The 21,137-nt window shown below is 46.3% G+C and overlaps 1 protein-coding gene across 26 annotated transcripts in view; it reads left to right on the forward strand.

Annotated features, from left to right (window-relative positions):
* Nucleotides 1-21,137, forward strand: part of tcf7l2 (transcription factor 7 like 2) — a 91,275-nt gene that overhangs the window by 59,337 nt on the left and 10,801 nt on the right. For 19 of the 26 annotated variants that reach the window (XM_086017399.1, XM_086017398.1, XM_086017377.1 and 16 more), the window contains 5 exons: nucleotides 12,820-12,952; nucleotides 14,729-14,831; nucleotides 16,026-16,112; nucleotides 20,697-20,837; nucleotides 20,962-21,124. In XM_086017399.1, coding sequence (XP_085873525.1) covers nucleotides 12,820-12,952; nucleotides 14,729-14,831; nucleotides 16,026-16,112; nucleotides 20,697-20,837; nucleotides 20,962-21,124 — 627 coding nt within the window. The remainder of the gene's footprint in view (nucleotides 1-12,819; nucleotides 12,953-14,728; nucleotides 14,832-16,025; nucleotides 16,113-20,696; nucleotides 20,838-20,961; nucleotides 21,125-21,137) is intronic. The other 7 variants (XM_086017381.1, XM_086017395.1, XM_086017403.1 and 4 more) reach the window with 1 other exon arrangement.

Here is a 21,137-nt window from a genome sequence, read left to right on the forward strand (position 1 = left end):
TAACTGTCATCTGTTTTAGGCCCCTTAATTAAACAGACGCGGCTTAGCCCGCACGCGCTCGCACGCACACACGAGTACTCTCTTGTCGACCATTAATGTGGCCGTTAATATTTATGTCAAGTCATAAACTCAGTGGAGCGCATGCAAAACATCAAATTGTGGTTTTCGCTTCCACAGATTTGCAGTCTTCGATTTGATTCTCAAATGTGAACATTTCCTCAATTAGAAAATTTTTATCTTTAAATCTATCTCTTTGATGGTAGCATTTTTTTTATTGTGAGCTAGCGGCTTGAACTTTAAAAATTGTATTTAAAAAAAGTCAGCGCTGTTGTCTATCAAAAATATCACCACAAAATATCGAATCCATCTCAAGTGGCCGAAACCATAATTGTATCACAATATTGCTGATGTTAGCATTTGATAGCAGCATCATTTTCCATCCTGAAAAATTTGATTTGGCTCTTAAGCAGCATCACACAATAGCAATGTTGTTAGCATTTAGCATCATGTCTTTTTCAAGCTACCGTTTCACTCATGTCCTTAAATTCATATTCGCCGTCCTTAAACAATAATCACAACATTAGCATCTTAGCTTTTGTTAGCAGCATTTTCTGTCTTTAAAAATGATCATATCTCTATGATGGTAGACTCTTAATAGTATTAGGGATGGCAGAGTACCAAAAACAGTGTAATGTCAATGTATCGGGTACATGTGAAGGCTACCGATACATAAATCTTACATTGAGTCCTGCCGCTACACTTTGGCGCTTTGACACACTCACAAATGAGCTTGTGCGTTAGAGAGAAAGAAAGGTCACAGTTAGATGTCTTTGTGTTCTTTGACATGTTATGTATTAAAAGTACTTTGTATGAGTGAGTATACTTGAGTGAGTACTATCAATCTGAAAAATGTAAACTTCCCTAGATATAATTTATTGACTGATTTAATAATCTTACCAATAAGTTGTTAGTATTTGTCGAGCCGATCACATTGTTAGTATCTGCTGTCCTTGAAAATGATCTTATCCTCATGACGTTTGCGTTCGAAGCGTTATTATTTGCCATCCTTCAAATTGTATCTGTTGTTATCAGTCTCATTGGCATTATTTGTACTCATGGTGGTCCTATTTACTGAATGAGAGGTGTCAAATTTGAAGCAAGTGGCCTTTAAGAAGTCCCAAATTGCAGCGTCCTCAATAAATGTCGCAAACGTGAAAACATTAACTTACTACCTCCACCCAGTGGTAATAATGAGAACAAGAAAACGAAAGTGCAGGTGTGATTGGCAGCGCGTCACATTGAATGTTGTGTGCCTTAAGCCAAGTATGTGGGGGTGGGTGGTGGTGTGGCGGTGGGGGGTGCTCAGCACACAATAGTGGCGCTATCTCGCTCGCACTCTTGCTTTGTCTGGTTCATTGTGCGCCTTATTACACGCCGTATTTGCCGTGAAGAATCCTCCATCCTGGCTTCTTATCGCCGCGGAATGTTAATGGCCATCGTCGCATCGTGTTGTCATTTGAATCGGGAAGCGCAGTTGTGCAAAAGCACATGTTCAATAAAAGAAAAAAAAGACACTTTTTTTTTTTTCATGCAATTTCATCTGCTAGGTAGGATTAAAAAAAAAAAAAAAAAAAACAATCTCATTTGCCTTCCTGAAAAATGTGATTGGCGTCCTTGAAATGGTTTCAGACTCCCGGTGGCGGCAAATCCGGATCCGGGTCGGATCGGGGTGAGTGCGAGGAGAATTTGGGTGAGGGAGGGTGTGTCTTTTTTTTTTTTTTTTTTTTTTTAAATCCCCAACCGATCGTGTGAAGGCCCCGCTCTCCTGATCAAAGCGTGTCTTGTTTTATGCGGCCGCTTTGAAGTGGGCCGAGTCACCTACAGCACTCACTTCATCAACTTCACGAGTGTCTTAATAGCAGATCAATAAGTTTCAAAGTCGCCGCGTTAATTTGATACCAGCGCCGATGTGATCACGCTGGGCCTCTCGCTCTCTCGCTCTTGTTGTCTGTGTAGCTCGCTCGCCCTCCCCTCCACATCTTTGGAGCCGTTTTTCGGTGGCGGGATTCATCTGCTCAACAATTAAAACCTTTTTTGGAGCATCCTTGAAAAACGATAACATTTATAGAGACTTCAACGTTGGGCAAAAAATATCTCTGTGATGTTAGCGTTTGATAGCGGCATAGTTCATACAAATTGATCACATCGATACGTCTTTAGACACATTATATTTATTCCTTATTTTGCATCTTAACCTCTTTGACATCTGTTAATTTTTTAAAAGAAATCCTGTTGGTTTAGATGTGAATTACAGCACTATTCATTATTTTAGCAATTGTTTGTATACGTTTTTTGTCGCTCAAATGATCCCTTTAAAATTTGTGTTTCATTATTAAGTCAGGTTAATGTACTTGATAGTTGTCCATGAATCACACGACAAAAATTGCTAATCCAAAAATGTCATTTGAAATTATTATTTGAAAAAAGATTTCTTATTTCCAAATCAGGCTTGTCTATTAAGTTTACAAAGTTTTTCACAAAATGTACGAATAAAAATAACATCATTTGAATGTTGCCTCTAATGAAATAAATGAATTCAACCACTAAATAATTTTTAGGTCACACTGTATATATTTATAAAGCAAACTGAAAGCAGCTTTTCGGCAAGGGTGAATAAGCAAACTTTCCTCCACGCTCTCCACCGACTTAAGAAAAGAAAAAGAAAAACACCATCTGTGTGCCGGACCTGCAACTGGAGAACAAAAGCCAATTTAGTGTGTTCATCTGAGGGTTGCTAATGGTATTAGGGCAGCCTGCAGGGGTGGTCGTTCGCCCGCTTAGTCCGCCGGCTGACCGGCCGGCTGGCTTCTCAGTTGGGTCTGACGAGCGCCGCCGCTCGAACTCCCGTTCTCGTCGTCGATTCACGGGGCGCCTGCCGTTTGTGCCCCACATCTGCCGCGTCTTAAAATTCTTTTTGCTTTATTTTACTATGGGAACTCAAGATGATCCCAGGACAAAATGATGGTAGGAAAAAGGGCAGACATTCACATTTACAAGTTGGGAATTAATATTGTTTTGTTAGATTTGGCTGGTGTTTTGTTCCACATCTGCCACTTCAGATTTATTTCACACAGACTGATTTGGTCTTGTGACAAAATGGTAGAAAAAGGGCAGAAATCCATGTTAAAAATTTGGAAGTTCTCTTTTTTCTTTCATTTTTTTTTTTAGTTTGGGCTGACATTTGTGGGCCACATCAGATGCTTTTGTTTAAAACATTTTTTTTTTCATGTTTTAGCTTTGTTTCATACAGCTTTGTGTCCTTGTGACAAAATAATGGTATTAAAAAGGGGCACATTAATGTTCAGAAAAGGGGCACAGTGGCAGTTAGAAATGGGACAACATCATTGTAGGAAGGGGCAAAAATAATGGTCGGAATATGTGCAAAATTGATAGAAAAATGGATAAAATGCTGTTAAAAAAATATAAAGATAGAACGGGTAAAATAATGACAGGAAAATGGGAAAAGGCATTGGTCATAAAGGGTCCAAATCATAGTTGTAAAAGTGCAACATCTTATTAACAAATTGGGAATTGACATGGAATGACCAAATTCCTTTAAAAAGTGACACATTCGCTGCAGCTTTTTTTATTTATTTATTTATTTTTTTCTGTGTGCCTCTCACTTGCCGGATGCAGCAGCGGGCTGGCTGCCTGTGTGGTCCGCGGCGGTCAGCCCCGGCAGCGCACCGCCGAGAAAGACAGCGAAAGCCGGGGGTCCGACGTTTTCTTAATAAATGTTTCATCGTGAATTTAAGCAGCGCTCGTGGCAAAAATCTATTATTGTCCGCACACACACATACACACGCAAAAAAAAAGACAAAATCCTGTATCTCTCATCAAAACAATGAACTAGAAGATTTCAAGTATATGTTCCCCCTTTTTTCCTTTCCAACCCCCCCCTAGCCCCCTCAAGTAAGTATGGAATCTTGCTTCATTAAAAGTGTATTAATCTGGCCCGGTCTCGTGGGAGGTACCTTAAAGACGATGTTGTGTCTTTTTTTTTTTTAAATTGTCGGAGGGGGGAAGAAGGGAGGGGAAAAAAAAAAAATCTTCCAGATTTGGTCCCTGTCAGTCAGAAATAATTGTGTGCTTAATCTTGTCCCTGATGGATGACTCGGAGTTCAGCAATGGGCCAGCTCCAATGACAAATACAATATTAATATTCATTAACCGCTTTGACAATGCTAATTTTGATGCAGTCGTAAAAGGGCCTCGCAAAGTTGGCGGCCAAAAGCATCAGAGCGCTGCGCAAGGTGGCGAGATAATTTGTGCTGCTTTAGCGAGCGAGCGAGCGGGTGCGCGTGCGGCGGCCGCGAGCCTTTTTAAAGTCTTAAAGCGGAGGAGAAGAAAAAGAAGAGGAAAAAAGAAGGGGGGGAAAAAGGCAAGGTAGCACAAACAAAATAAAAGAGAAAAGGGAAAAAGTTCAGACGCATTGGAAAGCAGGACTGCGGAAGTAATACGATCAAGAGACGCGGCTGGAAAGAATTTGACACCTTCAATGCGAAATACTTTTTTTTTCTTAAAAAAAACAGCAAAAACCTTCCAAAAAACTGGCAACAAAAAGGAGAGGACGCACAACATGGTAAGTCAGCACATTCTTGATTTTTCTTCCCCTTTCTTTTTGTTCCCTTTTTGTTTAATCTTTTTGATCTTTTCAATTATCAGCATTTGAAGATCAATAGTCATTTTTGGTGTGCGGCGGTTGAAAGGCTCACAGCGGTGGTGAGCGGCGGCTGGTCGGATCACGGCTTTAAGAGTGGGCTTCCTCCTCGCGCAGACGCCACTTGGCCGCAATTTCCCTCCGCCGGCTCCTCCGCCTTGACTTTTGGGTTTTCTTTTTTCCGGCTTTTTCCCTTTTTAGCTGCTGCTGCCATTGTTGTTGTTGTTGTTGTTGTTGTTGTTGCTGCTGTTGCTGTTGCTGTTGCTGTTGTTGTGGGCAGACTCGCCGTTGTTGCCGCTGACTTTTTCAACGGACTTGGAAGTGTTACGCTTGCTCTTTTTGACGCTTTTTCCGCCCTTGTAGAAAATCTTCGGAATGCTTTTTCCACCCCTCGATTTTGCGTTTAACATAGTGTGACCGGCGCTGAATGGAGCGTGGCTAGTTTTTTTTTTTTTTTTTCTTTCTTTCTTTCTTCCTTTTTTTTTCCTCCGAGGTGGGGGGGATTACTGACATGACGGGAGAGACACCCCGCTGCTCGAGTTTAGCCAAGTTAGGGCAACTCCTAAAAAGACGCAACACTCCACTCGCCTTATGTCCACCGAGCCGGTGAGTGAAAGCCTCTCTTCTTTTTCTTTTCACTTTATCAAAGACGGGAGACACGGACACAAAAGGGCCGTTCGCAGTGGGGGGGGGGGTGTGGTGGTGCATATGAGGACGGGTGAGGGGGAGAGCGACGGAGTCCCGGGCGGATGGCGTGAAGAAGCGGCGGATGGCGCCCGAGCGCGTCCGGCCGGGCGCCGTCCGCGGCACCGGCTCGAGCCCGAAGGGCCGGCGTCGGCTCGGCGACGGCCGCCGTCTTATCGGCTTAACCCATCGGGGCGTGAGTGAGGGGGGCCGCCGTCGACGAGGTGCTGCCCCCCAGTGGATTAGTGGCTGACATGGTGGTGGGAGTCTGCTTGGAGTGAGTGCACGAGCACGAGTGGCGGCATGCGCGTTTTAACCAGGAAGCGAGCAGCATCCCCAAAACAGCTCTTTTAAATGGTAAGACTTCTCACCCTTTTTTTTTTTTTTCATGTGCAAATGCCGTTTCTCTCCTGCACGACTTTGAATATTATATCGGATTTAGTTTTATTTGTGTGGTTTTCCGCAGCCGGGCTCCGTTTGGGTAGTTTATAACACTTATGGTGCTAAGTGACAGATTGACAATTTGGATTAATGAAAGGCAGTGTTTGATTGCTTTGTCCTGACAGGCTGACAGGAATGAATGAGTCCAAGGCGTCCGGATAAAGATGATGATGATGATGATGATTGTTTGCTGTCTCTTGGAATTGTATTGAAATGAAGGAAGACATCCCTTGTATTTATTTAGCACATTTTCAATCAAGGTTTAATGGAATTTGCACTTGGTTTGTCACTGTCTCTTGTAGTTTGCCACTAAATCTTTTGTGTGTATTTGTTTGTAGTCACATGTGATTCATATAAAGCTAGGTCAAATGAGAGAAATATTGAAAATACACTTTTCTATTTCTACTTTTAGTTCACTAACATTTGTTTCTTTATCTAAAAATAATCACATTTGACTAAAAAAAAAAAAAACACAAAATATTTAAAAAGCAAAAAAAAGCATTTAGATTGAATTGTGATCCCTGTTTTCTTAATTCTTCTGACCCTTTTAGTGCAGTGGAAACAATTTCCTGCCCCCTCCCTCAGTTTATTATTTTTATTATTATTATTTTTTAAATTATTATTATTATTATTATTTTTTGGGTGTTGTTGTTGTTGTTGATGGCGTTGTGGCAACGCGATGGCAAACTGTCCATCACCTTGCGTTTACTGAAGAAAGTACACATGGGACAAAAAGGGAGGCGGCGGGAGCGCGGCGGGCCCGGCTGAATGGACGGGGAGGGCGGGCAATTAGCCGCCGCCTCGTCGTGGGGCTCTTTTACTTGTCAAGCCGGGGAGCCCCCCTGCCGCCACCTCGCGCTATTGTGCCTGACATTCCCTCAGCTTTGTTTTGCCTTTTGGGCCTCGGGACGCGACTCTCTGCAACGCGGCCTGCGGGATGCTAAGGGGAAAATTTACATTTGAATTTACATATTTGGAAAAGTTTGAAAGATGCATGTGCTCACCCAAATTAGGCTTCGACAAACGTACCGGTAAACTAGGTGGATAAAAGAATTATATAAGTACCCTGTTTTCTCCTTGAAATTCAATAATTGATTCGTTACAATTGAATACGTTTAAACTTTTATTTAGGCTTTAATCAATGAATATTTCTTTTGGGATACAGTGCACACGTTTAAATAATGTATGCTATAAATATTTAATTTGGTGTGGTTCTGGTTGTCAGGCGGTTGGCTGTAAGGTCATTAAAGCATATACTTGTAATTTAAGGCCGTTAAAAAAATACATGTGAAACAAAAATATATTTTTTTAGGTTATGATTTTTGTTTTATTTACAAGAATAAGAAATGTAATCATTCTAATTCTAATATCTCAAAATGAAAACCATTTCAAAGTGGCCTCTACTGTATGTGGATGATATTCTGTTTTCTTTGAGACGTTTCATTGTGATTCAATGAGCTTTTATTTCTATGTCATATTTCAAGGCACTAACACTCGCAGTCACTAATTCTCCTTGTCCTTCGGAACAAACAAAAGTTTTGAACGTGTTGTGTGGATGGAGCCATTTTTGGGGTGAACTTGTTAAAACCATTGTTAAAATCAGGAATTTGTGGGCGTTAAATGCCCTGCTATAGCGTTTGATCTGGCCCTGGTGATTCAGAAAAGAATTCACAAAACTTCAGAGGAATTGTTTTTTTTTTTAAAGACCAAACATTTAGCCAACAAATGCTCCAAAAATGTCATCATTACACATTTTGAAAGAATGATTCCCCACCCATTAGTTACTACCACAGACACATGTTTGGCAAAGGGACTGCCTTCTTTTTGTGGACTATGTTGTGTATTCTCCACTTTGCCAGAGCTTTTCAAGCTGCCGGTTGGTCTGTGGGCATCCTAGGGGCAGGGCAGCCCCCCAACACACACACACGCAGACATTTACAGCAGGGATTTCGTTTTTTGTTATTAACTATTGTTGCCTGAGGTCATCCGCCCCCTGCCCATCCCCTTACCCTCACTTCTTGTCACCGCTATCAAAACTTTCCGCGAGGAGAGCGTGTGATGGATGAGGCAGTGAGGTAGCAGTAGGCCTCGCAGCCTGCCGGAGAGCTGCTCAAATGACTAACACCCTTGGGGAACAATGGTCAGCCACGGGCGAGTGTAAAGAGAGAGTGCACAATGAACACAAGTTCACCCACACACATGCACACTTCACTCAGCGCGGGAAAGCGGCGAGGAAAGAAGCGGCTTAACGGCACGGCAAAAGGGAGCTTCGGCACGCCGCGCAAGGGGGAGCAAGGGAGGGCCGGAATCGCTGCGGGGGGGGGGTGCGGTCGGAGGGGGAGCGGGGTCGGTCATGTACCCGTGGGACGGATCTCCGGCCGGGTCAGAGGACACCGGCGTCGTGGGCCCGGGACTCGTCCACAGGGTGGGCGGCTGGCATCTCAATCTGAGCGGTTGGGTGAGTAGGCCGCATCCCATTTTTTTGGGCACCTCTTTTTTCCGAGCGGTTGTCGTTGAGGCAAGGGGCGGACGCCTGTTTTTGCTTGATGTAAACATGCTAAGCGTCATACGTTTTAAAAAGCCATCAATATCCATTTTACAAGTGGATTATCCCCCCCCGTTCAAAAGCAGTTTTGTTTACCCAAGAAAACCGTATTTAATCAATCTCGTGTCTTATCGGCGGCAAGGAATAAATTCTAAAAGCTTGACAGCCTAACATATTCTTTTGTCGGCGTCCAATTCAAAATGTTGATTGCCAGCCTTTCAAGTGAAATTCTGCGGGGCTGATTGCATTTCAAAAGGCAGAATTCACTCGCGCTCTTGACACAATATCGCCCGTTTAACTCAGGTACGAGAGCTCAAGAGGCTGTTTATGTTGAAAAGTGTAGCGGAGAGGAAGGTTGGCGGTAGCGGAGTGCAGAGGGGGGAAGCAGCTTGAACGCACGTGCGCGCCCCAGAGTCAATTTGTCAACACTTCCACCAAATAGCACTTCATATTTAAGCTACTTGCGCGCAGCTTTATTTGTGTGTGACACATCAGAACGTGTCCTCTCTGCCATTCCATTTGATGTGCCGACTATCAAAGACGCGGCAAGCGAGGAAATGAGGGCTGACGAGCGACCTGAGCGGCAGCGCGAGGACGGGGGAGCAAAGGCTCTGGCCCACATAATATTTTTGTTCCGCACTCTGATCAAGCAAGTCGGCGTGTCACGACTGCAAAGTGAATAATTAAGTTTGATAAAACATCTCGGGGTGCCTCCGCCCCCTTTTTTTTTTTTTTTTTTTTTTTGCCCCGGGAGATGCACCCTCTCTCCGCAAAGAGATCAACAGTTCCGGATCAATCCCGGGCTGACCAAGAGATATGATTTGCGAGGGCTAATCAGCGCGGAATGCCGGCGGATCCAGCCTCTGATAAGCCTTTAATTTCTCCGGGCATTTCATATTCCATTGCCGTTAATCTCTTAAGTATTCCTTTTAGATTGTCTGCTTGAATCTGCAGATTTGTGCTCAAGCATCCAAGGAGCATTCGAACCCCCTTGCCCCGCCCAAAAGAAAAATAATAAACACATTTCAACAGGCTGACATTTATGATATCGGGCTTATTCCGACGATCACGCTCCTGACACCTTGCGATGCACTTTTGTTTTCCTGCCTGGTGTCACTCCGCGGGCCACCTTCTTTCCCAGCCTCCACCAAAATGCGGCGGCCCGAGCGGACCTCGAGCCATCGCGCCACTCTCATCCCTCAACCTCGTCCCCGCCCTGGCCTCACTTGCGGCTCATTAGCGGCCGGCAAGCTGTTGTGACAACTCATCATATCATGACACAAAGCAGAAGAAAGGCAGCGGCACTCTAGCGTAGGACGGGCCCTCCGGGAGCCCGTAAGGTCGTCACCTTCACTTTTAGGGCCCCTGCGAGGTGCCGCCAGGCGGAAATGCGGGCCAACAGCTTTTTCCTGTCCGGCCTTCACCCCGCCGCCCCCGCTGCCTTTGTCTGGTTCTGTCCTGCTGTCACTTTCTGAGCCTGTGGGCTAGCTCCTGCGCCCCCTCCGCCCCTACTCCTTTCTCTCACCGGAGGTCTGACTTGAAGCATTACATTGATTTGACCACCTCCCGGGGGCTCTTTTTACAGTAAGTGACTGCTCTTTCCAAAAGTAGATTCATGTTGAGACTTGTGGCAGCCCATCCATCGCTCGTAGGTGCTTGGGAATTTTAAGCCGGTCGGAACGCTGAATCCTGATCGGGCCGATCAACTGCGGCGCCGCGCACATTTTGTCTTCCCATGCGGTTGCCGTTGTCATATGGTCACGGTGAGTCTCGGTAGACCGCAAGCCGGATGCCTGGACGCTAAGGCGCCAAAAAAGGTATAGACTGTTGGCAACGGCGTTGGTAGAAAAAGTGAGTAGGACCTCTGGTATGAATATAAGGCCTACAGTAGGAAGTAGGAGCAGTGAATAAATAGAAGCGCTGGTAGTATCGGTAGCATAACTGGAGGTGGCAAATCCCACGCCCATACTCGAGTACGTTGCCTTACTCAGCAAGCGGGCGCCCTTGCGTGTCCTGGACAATAGCGGAAGTCTGTGTGTTCGTTGACGGCAGTTGTTTTTCAGGGTCTCGTGAATGCGAGGTGTCTTTTGGAGGCTTGAAAAGCTCGGACGTCTTTGTCTGATGCTATTTTTGTTTGCTCTAGTGACGAAGGATGCAAGTCAGCGGGGGTGTCGGGGCAGGAAACGTTCTTTCTTCTTCGCCTGGCCCTTGAGGAGAAGCCTCCCACGTCGCCCGCTTTTGTCTCTCGGCGCTTTGTTGTCGATGTTGTGCGACAGAAGCGCCCGAGCCTCTCCGCCAGTCAAGTGCGAAAGATTCGGAGCAGGTGCCGGGCCTGCTTCCTGCAGGCACCGCTGGGTTTTGGAGTTGACGTCATCAGCAGCGCGAGTGGATGCCACTGTGCCGCCTGAGATGATTGCTCACTAGGAGTCCATTAGCCGCCGTTCCACAAAGTGTTTAACACATGAAACAACAATGGAGTATATGTGGAATTAGCTTCTTTTCTACAAGACACAATTTCTTTTTTGAAGGAGAAGGCCATTCATTGTCTTCTGTTTGTCCCATGGCCCAGGAATTACGACTCTCAGGCACATCAGCGCAGTAGGAAGGGGGCTCGGTGTGAATCAGTCATTTTGCTACTCGACTCCTGGAAACCCAAAAGTTTTATCTTACTGTACTAAAATACAGAAAGGGGGTTTATGATGTAAATCTTCTGGTCTTTCGCCCTTTTCCCCTCTTTTTAAGTTGGGACTCAGGCATTTTGAACCGTCCCCTCAATGGCCAAGGCCCTGCGGACAAAAGAGTTCCTTCAAATCGCCAGTAAAGCTTTTCACGACGCAGATGAAGAATCGACAACATTCTTTCACATCATTACCCGAGGGATTCGTGAAGCAGGAGGTTAGGAGGTGAGAGGAGGAGGAGGACGGGTGGGGTAGGTGGGGGTGGGGGTGGGGGGGGGTACTCGGGAAAGAGAGGAAAGAGCGACAGAACTCGTCAGCTGCATGCGGCAGCTGTCATCATCCTGCTTTTTTCCTCCCCATCATCCGTCTATTCTGGATGTGCAGATCAGATCACGAGCGCCTTGGTTTGTGTTTCTTTCTAACGAATGCCGTTCCACCTCACACCCCCACGCCTCCAACTCGACACACAAGCACATATACGTACCCCCCCCCCCCCCCCCAATCCCTCCCCGCTCTGCTCAGCCCCACTCCTTCACAGCCTTTTCAGCTCAGGGCTGTGAATGAGTCCCAGGAGTCTCGCTTGCCTCCCTGGAGTTGTGCGGGGGTTCATTAATCTTTCATTGGGACCATGGCAATAGGGAATGCCCCCCTAAGCCCCCCCCCCCACCACCCACAATTCTCCAACCAATGTAGGACAAATCTTGGAAGAGATGGCTTTTTACTACCTACTGTACATACCTAAGTCCGAATATCAACCAGTTTGCCCCAACGCATTGGGGTAGACCAAGCCCAAATTCCCAAATCCACTTGCATGCCCCCCCAGCCCCCATCAATGCTTTTCAAACTTAACCTTACATCTGCCACATATTTTTTTTTTTTTCAATTTATGCGGCGATTTAAGTCACTAATAAGGGTGTGTGAGGGTCTACACGAGACCACGCACTCAAGCAGATCCACCCCCCTTCCCTCCACTTTGCCACCACACTCCCCCAGCAGCCCCTCCCTTGAACATATCATCCATGTTATGATAAGCCTGATTAGTGCTGCTCCTTTGGCTGCTGAGGGCAGGATAAGGGAAGGATGTGTGGCTAAAGGGGCGAAAGCCACCCGGCTAATCTACAGCAGCGCTCTAATCTGGTTATCTGGCCGGGGGTACGGTCCTGAGCCCGGAACATGGGGGGGCCCCACGGCAGCTCCACTGTAATCTTTGGGTAATTGAAAAAAAAAAAAGGGAGAGGGTGGGCTGCGCCACTTAGGAGCACAAAGAGAAGATTACATAGCTCGAAGTAATTTGGCAAAAATGCAGAAATGGATTTTCAGCTCCTAACCCTTTTAGTGGGGTACGGTCCTACTACCCCTCAAGAATCAGGCCCAGGGGGGAAGCCGGCAAGACGGAGGGATCAGTGTCGCGTTGACCGAAGTCGCTAATGACTCTGGATTGACACGCGTTGTCTTGATTTTCGGCAGTTTGCGCAAGATCGATGACTCGCGCTGCCGTTGTGGTTAAAAGTGCTTCATCACACATCAAGCTCCAAATGAGAAGCGGCAACCCCCCGGGGCCTCATAGACTCTCACTGAATTCCAGGGTGACACCGCAGAAGTGTTTTTAATTACAAACCGCAATGTTTTCACTGAGGCCCAGCGGTTTGGCGCCTCCAGGACGCCCAGAATACGACACGCTCTTATTTGACGTTTCTCCCAATGTTAACTCTGTGGCCTCTTTTGCTTCTTGTGGTTTGTCTCTTCTGCAGTCGAATAAGGTTCCAGTGGTTCAGCACCCGCACCACGTGCACCCTCTCACACCGCTGATCACCTACAGCAATGAGCACTTCACACCAGGGAACCCACCACCACACCTACAGACAGACGTGGACCCCAAAACAGGCAAGTGTCTCTGGCGACTCTGGATCAAGCAGACACCGAAACTTCCTTGAAAAGACTTGAAACACAGACTGTTTTTGCATTTGAAGCCTCGGTCCCAGAAACCTGAGTGTTATTTCAACTCGACGGCCGAATCTGTGATTATGGATGCAACCCTATACCCCGTGGGGTCTCCCGCTTTTCTCACGTGAATCATTCTGAGGCCTTCATTGGAACTTGACCTGCTGCCTTATTCTGTTCATGGTCAACCCTTTCGTTCTATTATCTGGTATTTCATTGGTCTCCAGTCAGTCATTTAGGTAATGATGTCGCCTCATTACAACGGCTCTTACAAGAGGGAAAATAATGTAGCAGCTGCTGTTTAATGCAGTGCGTAATGGGACCTAATTGGGACTCAGTGCTTAATTAATTAACGAGGTGCATTAGGTCTGGTGAGCCGCGTGTGTGGCTTTTAGCAGAACAGTGCTCCAAAACGAGGTATACATTTTTTACACCACAGCCTGAAGATGCAGTCATCCCTGATGCTATTTCAGCTATGTCGGCAGAAAATGAGTCTCGTTCTCGTGTGAGAAGTTATTTTTAAACTAGACTGTCTTTACAGGACATTTGCATCTATTCAGGATAACAGAACGTCTTGAGTACAAACCAGTGGAAACTGTGCTTACTATCCCAGAACTTTGAGATTTTAAGTGTCGTAATGAAGTTATTGCCCAACAAAGGTTTCGAGTGCACGACTCTGCTGCAACCAATGTAAATCAAAGTACACATCTTTTCATGAGAAAAGGTTGTTGAATGATCATCCGTCATCTTGACCTATTAAAATTTATCTGGGAAGCTAACGTTAGCCTTACCTGCTATGAGTCCAAATCTAACATCCAAATCGAACCTATTGAGCTCTTCAAATCAGTGATGAACTCATCTCAGCGACCCTAATCCACTTTGCTATTATGCGATGTAGCACAATATGTTCTATAGTCAGAATTGATCAGACGTACGATCGCTAGCTAGCATTAGCATAGTAGTTTGACTTAATCCAAAGCTAATATTAGATGCTTTCATCCACCTTATTGTTATTCATCTCCATACAGTCAGAAGCGACTCTCGTACTACTACACCATCCGCGCGATTTGATTGATGCGGTGAAATCAAAGGAACCTGCTCCCCACAGACAATTGTACATTTTTCACCGTTGGTGACACCAAACAGCGATTGTAGTAGTCACCAATTAGCCTAAATCGCTTTGCTAACAATGTTTAACAGCTGCATATTTCCGATATCTTTTGTGGTGCATGGAGGATGATGTCGGTGACAGGCAATGAGGAGGCAACCTCCCTCTGATCACCCGCAACGGCGTAATGATATTGTTGAGTTTTGTTAACTTCTAAACCTCCGTCATTTTAGATCATTAATCACCCCAATTCGCGTGACAAACGTGACAAGAATCGTGTCGGTGTTTTATTATTTTTTTTTTTATCCCCCTCCTCCTCTTTCTCACCTCTCTCCCCTCTCTGCCTCCTCCAAACACGTTGTGCCGCTGTCGCCTGGCGAGGCCTTTGATCAGGAAGTGTGATTTTTTTTTTTTCTTTTCTTTTCTTTCCTTTTTTTTTTGTTGTTTTTTTTTTTTTTTTTTTTTTCGCGACATGTACACGCTAGCAACAAGGCTTCCTCCTCCTCGTCTCCCTCCTCCTGTGATGTGTGCGACACTCTGGATTCTGACAAAAGATTTGATTCTTCATCTTGTCCACCTCCTCAACGTTCTCATGTCATCTTTTTCTGCAGGAATTCCAAGGCCTCCGCATCCTACAGATATTTCTCCTTATTACCCGCTGTCACCTGGCACTGTCGGCCAGATCCCCCATCCCCTAGGATGGTTAGTACCACAGTAAGCGAATCCCTTTTTTTACTACTACTCTTTGTACTTTGATCTTTCGTGAGCTGTGCGAAAAGTTAGGACAAGTCCACTTTCTGAATTGTGAATAAACAAACCACGAATGGACATATTATGGAAAATCTGCTTTTAATGGTAGAGTCAAGCAAATAGCCAAAATCCGCGGGTAATTGGCGCTGACGCGCAAAGATGTGGAATTGGCATTTTGGAATTTTTTTTTAGACTGCTAAATGAAGCTACTCCCCTCAGTTCAACCTAGTTAATTAGCTCGAAGGTAGCGCAAAAGCGATATTTGTTTGTGAGACATACATTTGGCTTCTCGGTCGTCAATAAAAAAGGACAGCAAAGGTATGTTACAGTTATTGCTCCTTGGGCTATTTTTTGACCAAAGCTTGTCACAAACTAATCGGTTTGAATGAGTGAAAAACTACATTGAAGGGGCAGTTTTCTGAAAAGTTTCTCCATCACGCTGAAGCCTGATCTCCAAACTTTCTGGACCGCACAATCCTGACGCAAGTTCCTCATTACCGCTTTTTTTTTTTTTTTTTTTTTTTTTTTTTTTTTTTCAAATGGCGCTCACCACTTTGCATGTCTCTGTAGGGTCAAATTAGAGTAAATGAATGGCGATTGCCCGCCTTTTACCCGCAATCCCGCACGGGCACTCTCCCTGGGTAACTCTTGTCAACACTTGTTAATATGACAAAAGGCTACAAATTAAGCTCTGTTAATTTAATGTTTTCTCACCGCCGTCTAAATAGCGAGAAAGGGCCCCCGAGCGCCGCCACGCCGCCCTTTGATTTGCTGCACTTTATTTTCGGTATAAATTTACATTCATTATTGTTTGTCTTTTGGATGTGTAGACCTCAATTAGCGTGATGGCTCCATTAAAGGGAGCCGCACTTCGTCTTTAATTATCACAACAAAACACCTAGTTCCAGCTCGGGGAGGGGACCAGGGAGGCGGCACACCGAGCAAAGGGTTATGAAATTTAATTAGCCGCCGCTATCAAGATTTGCGCCGTTCAAAATTGTCTGGAGTTTATTCCCACCCCGCCTTTGATCCGCCGCTCGGCAATCCCCCAGATTTTTGTCCCCGATCAAATGAGAATAAAAGAGGCCGACTTGAGGGGGCTCGCTACCTTCTCGTCTGTCAACCTTGTTTCTTTACCTTTCTTCTTTTTCTTCCCAGGCAAGGTCAACCTGTTTATCCAATCACAACAGGGGGTTTTAGACACCCCTACCCAACTGCGCTCACTGTCAACGCATCCATGTCAAGGTGAGTCGAGCCCTTGGCGCTAAATGCGCACACTCGCACACGCGGTTTGCGCGTACACAAACTCCTCTTAGCTAGTGTTGCAAGTTCTCCCTTAAGGACGCCTCACACCTTACCATATTCAAAAGGCCAAATCTCCAGCAAGGGTGCTCAAATATTAATTATATTTATCTTCTTTTTTTTTTTTTTTTTTTTTTTTTCCCCCCTTAATGAGGCCCCCGAAGAACATTTAGCTCCCGCTGCACGTCAGGCTGATGCTAAATCAGCCGGGCCGCGTAATTGCCAGACGTAAACAAACACAGCAGCGCTTTGGGAGAAAAGTTACGAGGCAGTTTCATTCCAAAGTGCTGCTATGAACATTCATACATATTATGTGTGTACTAATAACCATTTTGTGTATACATGCATGTGTGCGTTTCCCCTTTTGCTGTTTTTGCAATCATGTGGTGCCCTTGAGAAACTTGGCATTGTGTGGGGAAATTCATGTAACACGTTTCGCATTTCTTGCGGTATTACTTTCGATACGCCAACATTTGACATCGACAAATCCGCTTTGGACGCATGGAAATGAATTGGCACAATTCAAAAAAGGGGACCCCATTTTGAGTGAAAATATCAATATTGCCATGCATCAATTCATCTGTCACGTTACACTACGGATACGCCAACGGCCGATAGCGATACTGTAAAGTCCACATTTAAGGACAAGCTTGATAATTTTCTAATTTCTAAAAGGAATGTGACAAGAGTCTCCAAAACTGTTAAAATGATTGACAAAGACCATTTTAACCTGAGTAGAACTCACCAAGAATTTGGAAAATTGCATGATTGAGTCCAGATGAATAGATTTTTTTTGTGCAGAAATAAAATGGCCTTTTTGGGTTAGGTTTTTTGTGTGTAATCAACCTTTGGAAAATATGGTTAAAAAAAGACCCTCAAATTATTGTGAAACAGGATAACATCCTCACTTGGTGACATATCTCCTCAACCCCATTTGGAATGCTACAAAGTCTTTGACTCATTTGTCATTTGTGTTGCATTTTTTTTTTCAATATAGGAATAATAAAGGATGTTTTGATCTTAAGTAAGCAAATGACATATTGTATTGTATTATAAATAATTATAAATTGTATTGTATTTATAAATCACGCCCATAAAGTCTAGTCCAAAAATGATGTCATCCCGAAGGACAAGACATTTTTGTTTGTAGTCTCTGTGTAGTCGCCAACTAGTGTCCTGGCGTGCGTATTACCACACTGTCAGCCATTTTGCAGCAGTCCTCCTCTATTGCTACACTCCGCCCAGGACTTGGGCGGCTGCGTTCAGCGCCGAGGGACCGATTGGAGCTGGAGTTTAATTGCGGGCCGATTGGAAAAGCAGCTCCTGTGGGCGTTGTATTTAGACCTCTGTGACATTGATGGATCGCGTCCATGCGGGGAGAGAGTCAGTGTGGAACGAGGGATTTCGGGGCGGGGGGCGGGGGGGGGGGGGTGACTTTTCAATCCGGCACAGCTGTTCCCAAGTCGTTAAACTGTCCTCAATAACGCGTCAACCTCGTTGAAGCCGATCTTTATGGAAAAGGCCTCTCCAGATTGTCCCCGCTGGAGCAGAGGTCCAGACATCTGGCAGTGGCGTCCGCGTCCCAACTGGGCCTTTAAGTGACTGATAATTCACTCTCGACATTGTCATCATCCTATTTCCATGGTGGCTAATTGAATCTGCCGGCTGCGGGGTGTGTGTGAGGAGCTAATGCCCTGTGATGAAACCCCTAATTTAATTACCCAATAGAAGTGGGGGGAGGGGGCTTGAGAGGTCTCCGGAGAAGGGTTTAACATGTCCTCCCATTCCCCCCTTAAAAAAACAAAACAAAAAAAACATAGTTAATTATGTATTTCTCAAGCCCGTCACACACTGATTTATATGACCGATTGCGACTGAACTGTTGCGCAGTGTGTGGCGTTCGACCGCGGGCTGCTAGGTTTGCTACGATTCGACGATTGAATGGCAGGTGAATGGATGTAACGGACGATCGCAAATGCCACGTTGTGCCATATGATATTTCCTTTTCTGGAACCAAGTGAGGTCCGGCTGTGCGACAGACTTCGAATTTCACCTCCTCAGCCCATTAGCATGATTGTCATTGAGGCAATTTTTACTGAGTGTCACAATATCGATCAAAAAATTCCAATATCCTTGCTAAAAATGTCCTTTTTTTTTCTTTCTTTTTGTATTCATCCAGATCGCGATATTCAGCCAAATTTCAAATCAGACAACTGATTTCTTGAACTTTTTCTTGTTTTGGAAAAAACACTCAAAAATGACTTTGGCAATTTTGCTATTTGGCCGACAATGTGTACCCGTGGCTGAAAAGTAAAGCATGGAGAGTCTCTGTCGCCGAAACGCGAGTTCCGTGGATTTGTTGGACTTGACAACCGATAGGCTCACTTACCCGTTTCCTCGCCTTTGTATTATGATAATACGACTACAGCTTCCTTAAAAAAACGTGCCTTGTTTTTTGTGGTTTGACTTTGTTCACCATTGTCCGGTTCTGTCTAGTTTAACAGCGTCGCTCTGTGTGCGGCAGACTTAAGACTTGAGCATTTGAAAAGAATTGTCTCTCTACTTCGGAACCATCGTGCTCTTTACACCTGACCCCAAATTAGCGGACAGGAAATGGATCTGGTACCTGCGAGCACCTTGCACCTCCTGTTAAAAATGCATCATGGGGTCAGATAAGAAGATTTTGGATAATGATGGTGCTCTTGGCATCTGTAGCGTGTGTGCGCACGCGCGCCCGCCTGTGACAGGTGGGCCGCCCTTTGATACTCCCCCACCCCCCCGCCTCCCTCCAAATCCCGTCGTTCCTGCTCCTTCTCGGCCAGATCATTACACATTAAACAGGCACGGGGGTTTGCGCTTCACGTCGGCAATTAAGCGGTACTGCTCCGCGATAACGCCCCCCCCCCCCCCCCCCAATCCCCCATCTCGACATACCTTTCCGATTGAGACATACGGGGTCGGGGCGGGACCCTCCTCGCCGTTCCTTTCTCTGTGTTGATTAAATTGGTCCGAGGCTCGGCTTTTCCTGACGATGGCGATGGCGATGCCCCCTGCTCTTCAAAGGGACGGCCGTCATGTTTTAACCATAACCTGGGCCCGCTGAGCGGGGGCGGCGGGCGGTTCAGGCAGCATGGAGGTGGCGAGGGGACAGGAAAGAGAAGAAGAAGGAAAAAAAAAAAATAGATTTGGAACAGAGGAAATTTTAACAAGTGCACAGAGAGGCGCGAGAGGCGAAGGGGAGGGAGGAAGCGGCGGCGGCGGCGGCGGTGGCGGCGGCCCCTAATGATGGGCGACGCGCAGCCGCCGCCCGCCCCGCCGAGCTCCCCATCAGCACATGACATGGCACAAACACCAACGTGTCAGGGATGAAGGCAGGAGAAGGAAAAAGAGTTTGAAGGGTGTGTGTGTATTTGGGGGAAAGAGATGTGGAGGGGGTGGGGGCGGGGCGGGGTGGCGCCCTCGCTCTCCCCTGAGATGGCCTCCAACAGAAACTAGTTGTTCCTGGCGAGTTTATCCTCATCATTATATTCTGGCTCCGAGCCATGCAGCCAGACACGGCGAGATAATGAGCTTTACACACACACGCACACACACAAAAAAAGAGAAAGAAACGGCAGAAAGAGGGCAAAATATTCCTTTTTTCTCCTCCTCCTTTATCCCTCTCTCTTGGATGTTTGGTCACATGGCGGCCCCCGTCCTGTCAACAATGCGGATGTGTGCGCGCCGAGGCGCAGTCCTGCGGGAACGGCCTGCTCTCACAAATTGGCGGAGAAGACGCGATGACCAGGGAAAAACAGACCGTGAGAGGAAGAAATGAGCCCAGCCGATGCTCGCCGTTACAATTTATCCACTTTGATAGGCTCAAGCGGTAGACGTCCATCCATTATCCAAAGCGCTTCTCCTCACAAGGCTCGCGGGGCGTGCCGGAGCCCGTGCCGGAGCCCGTGCCGGAGCCCGTGCCGGAGCCCGTCCCGGCTGCTTTCGGGCCGTTGGCGGGCGACGCCCTGGGTTGTTTGCCAGCCAATCGCAGGGCACACAGAGACAAACAAACATTCACGCAATCAAACTTAGGGATCATTTAGAGAGTCCAATTAGCCTCCCGTGCGTGTTTTTGGAAGGTGGGAGGAAAGCTGGAGAAAAGCCACGTAGGCACGGGGAGAACATGCAAACTCCGCACAGGAAGGTCGTTGCCCGATTCGAACCCGCGACCTCGAAACAACTCTTTAAGTGTTCGACTTTAGGCCCGCGTTTCGCTTATTAGCAGCTAACTGGCCAAGTTAAGTCTGATGCGATAACTAATGAGAATAAGCGGTTCAGAACAGACTGGGATGAAAAAGAAATGTTGCATCCGCACAATACAAGTTTCTCAACGTTGAATGACTGATTTAAAGGTTGTGGTATGTGTGTGCGTTTGCATTTGTTATGTTTCTTGGGCCGATAAATTTGCCCACTGAACTGTCGTGTTGTTGTTTTGACATGTGCGCCATTGCCCCATTTCACCCGCGTCCATTCTGACGATTTACACAGTCTTCTGTCCTCTAGGTTCCCCCCACACATGGTGCCCCCCCACCACGGTTTGCACACCACGGGCATCCCGCACCCGGCCATCGTCACACCCAACGTCAAGCAGGAATCCTCCCACAGCGACATCAGCTCCCTCAACAGTTCGTAAGTAGTTCACACCATGATGGACTTTTCCCCAATGCGTTTGTGGGACGTGCTTTTTTTTTTTTTTTTTTTTCCTCCCCCCCCCCTCAACCCCCGTTTCTCAACCTTTCCGTCTCCGCCGCAGGAAACAGTCAGATGCTAAAAAGGAGGAGGAGAAGAAGAAGCAAGTCCACATAAAGAAGCCGCTGAACGCCTTCATGCTCTACATGAAGGAGATGCGGGCCAAGGTGGTGGCCGAGTGCACGCTGAAGGAGAGCGCCGCCATCAACCAGATTCTGGGTCGGAGGGTGAGTTGCCTTT

Source organism: Filicampus tigris, chromosome 19, assembly GCF_054856515.1.
Source record: "Filicampus tigris isolate MCC_2025a chromosome 19, RoL_Ftig_1.0, whole genome shotgun sequence".
Classification (NCBI taxonomy): domain Eukaryota; kingdom Metazoa; phylum Chordata; class Actinopteri; order Syngnathiformes; family Syngnathidae; genus Filicampus; species Filicampus tigris.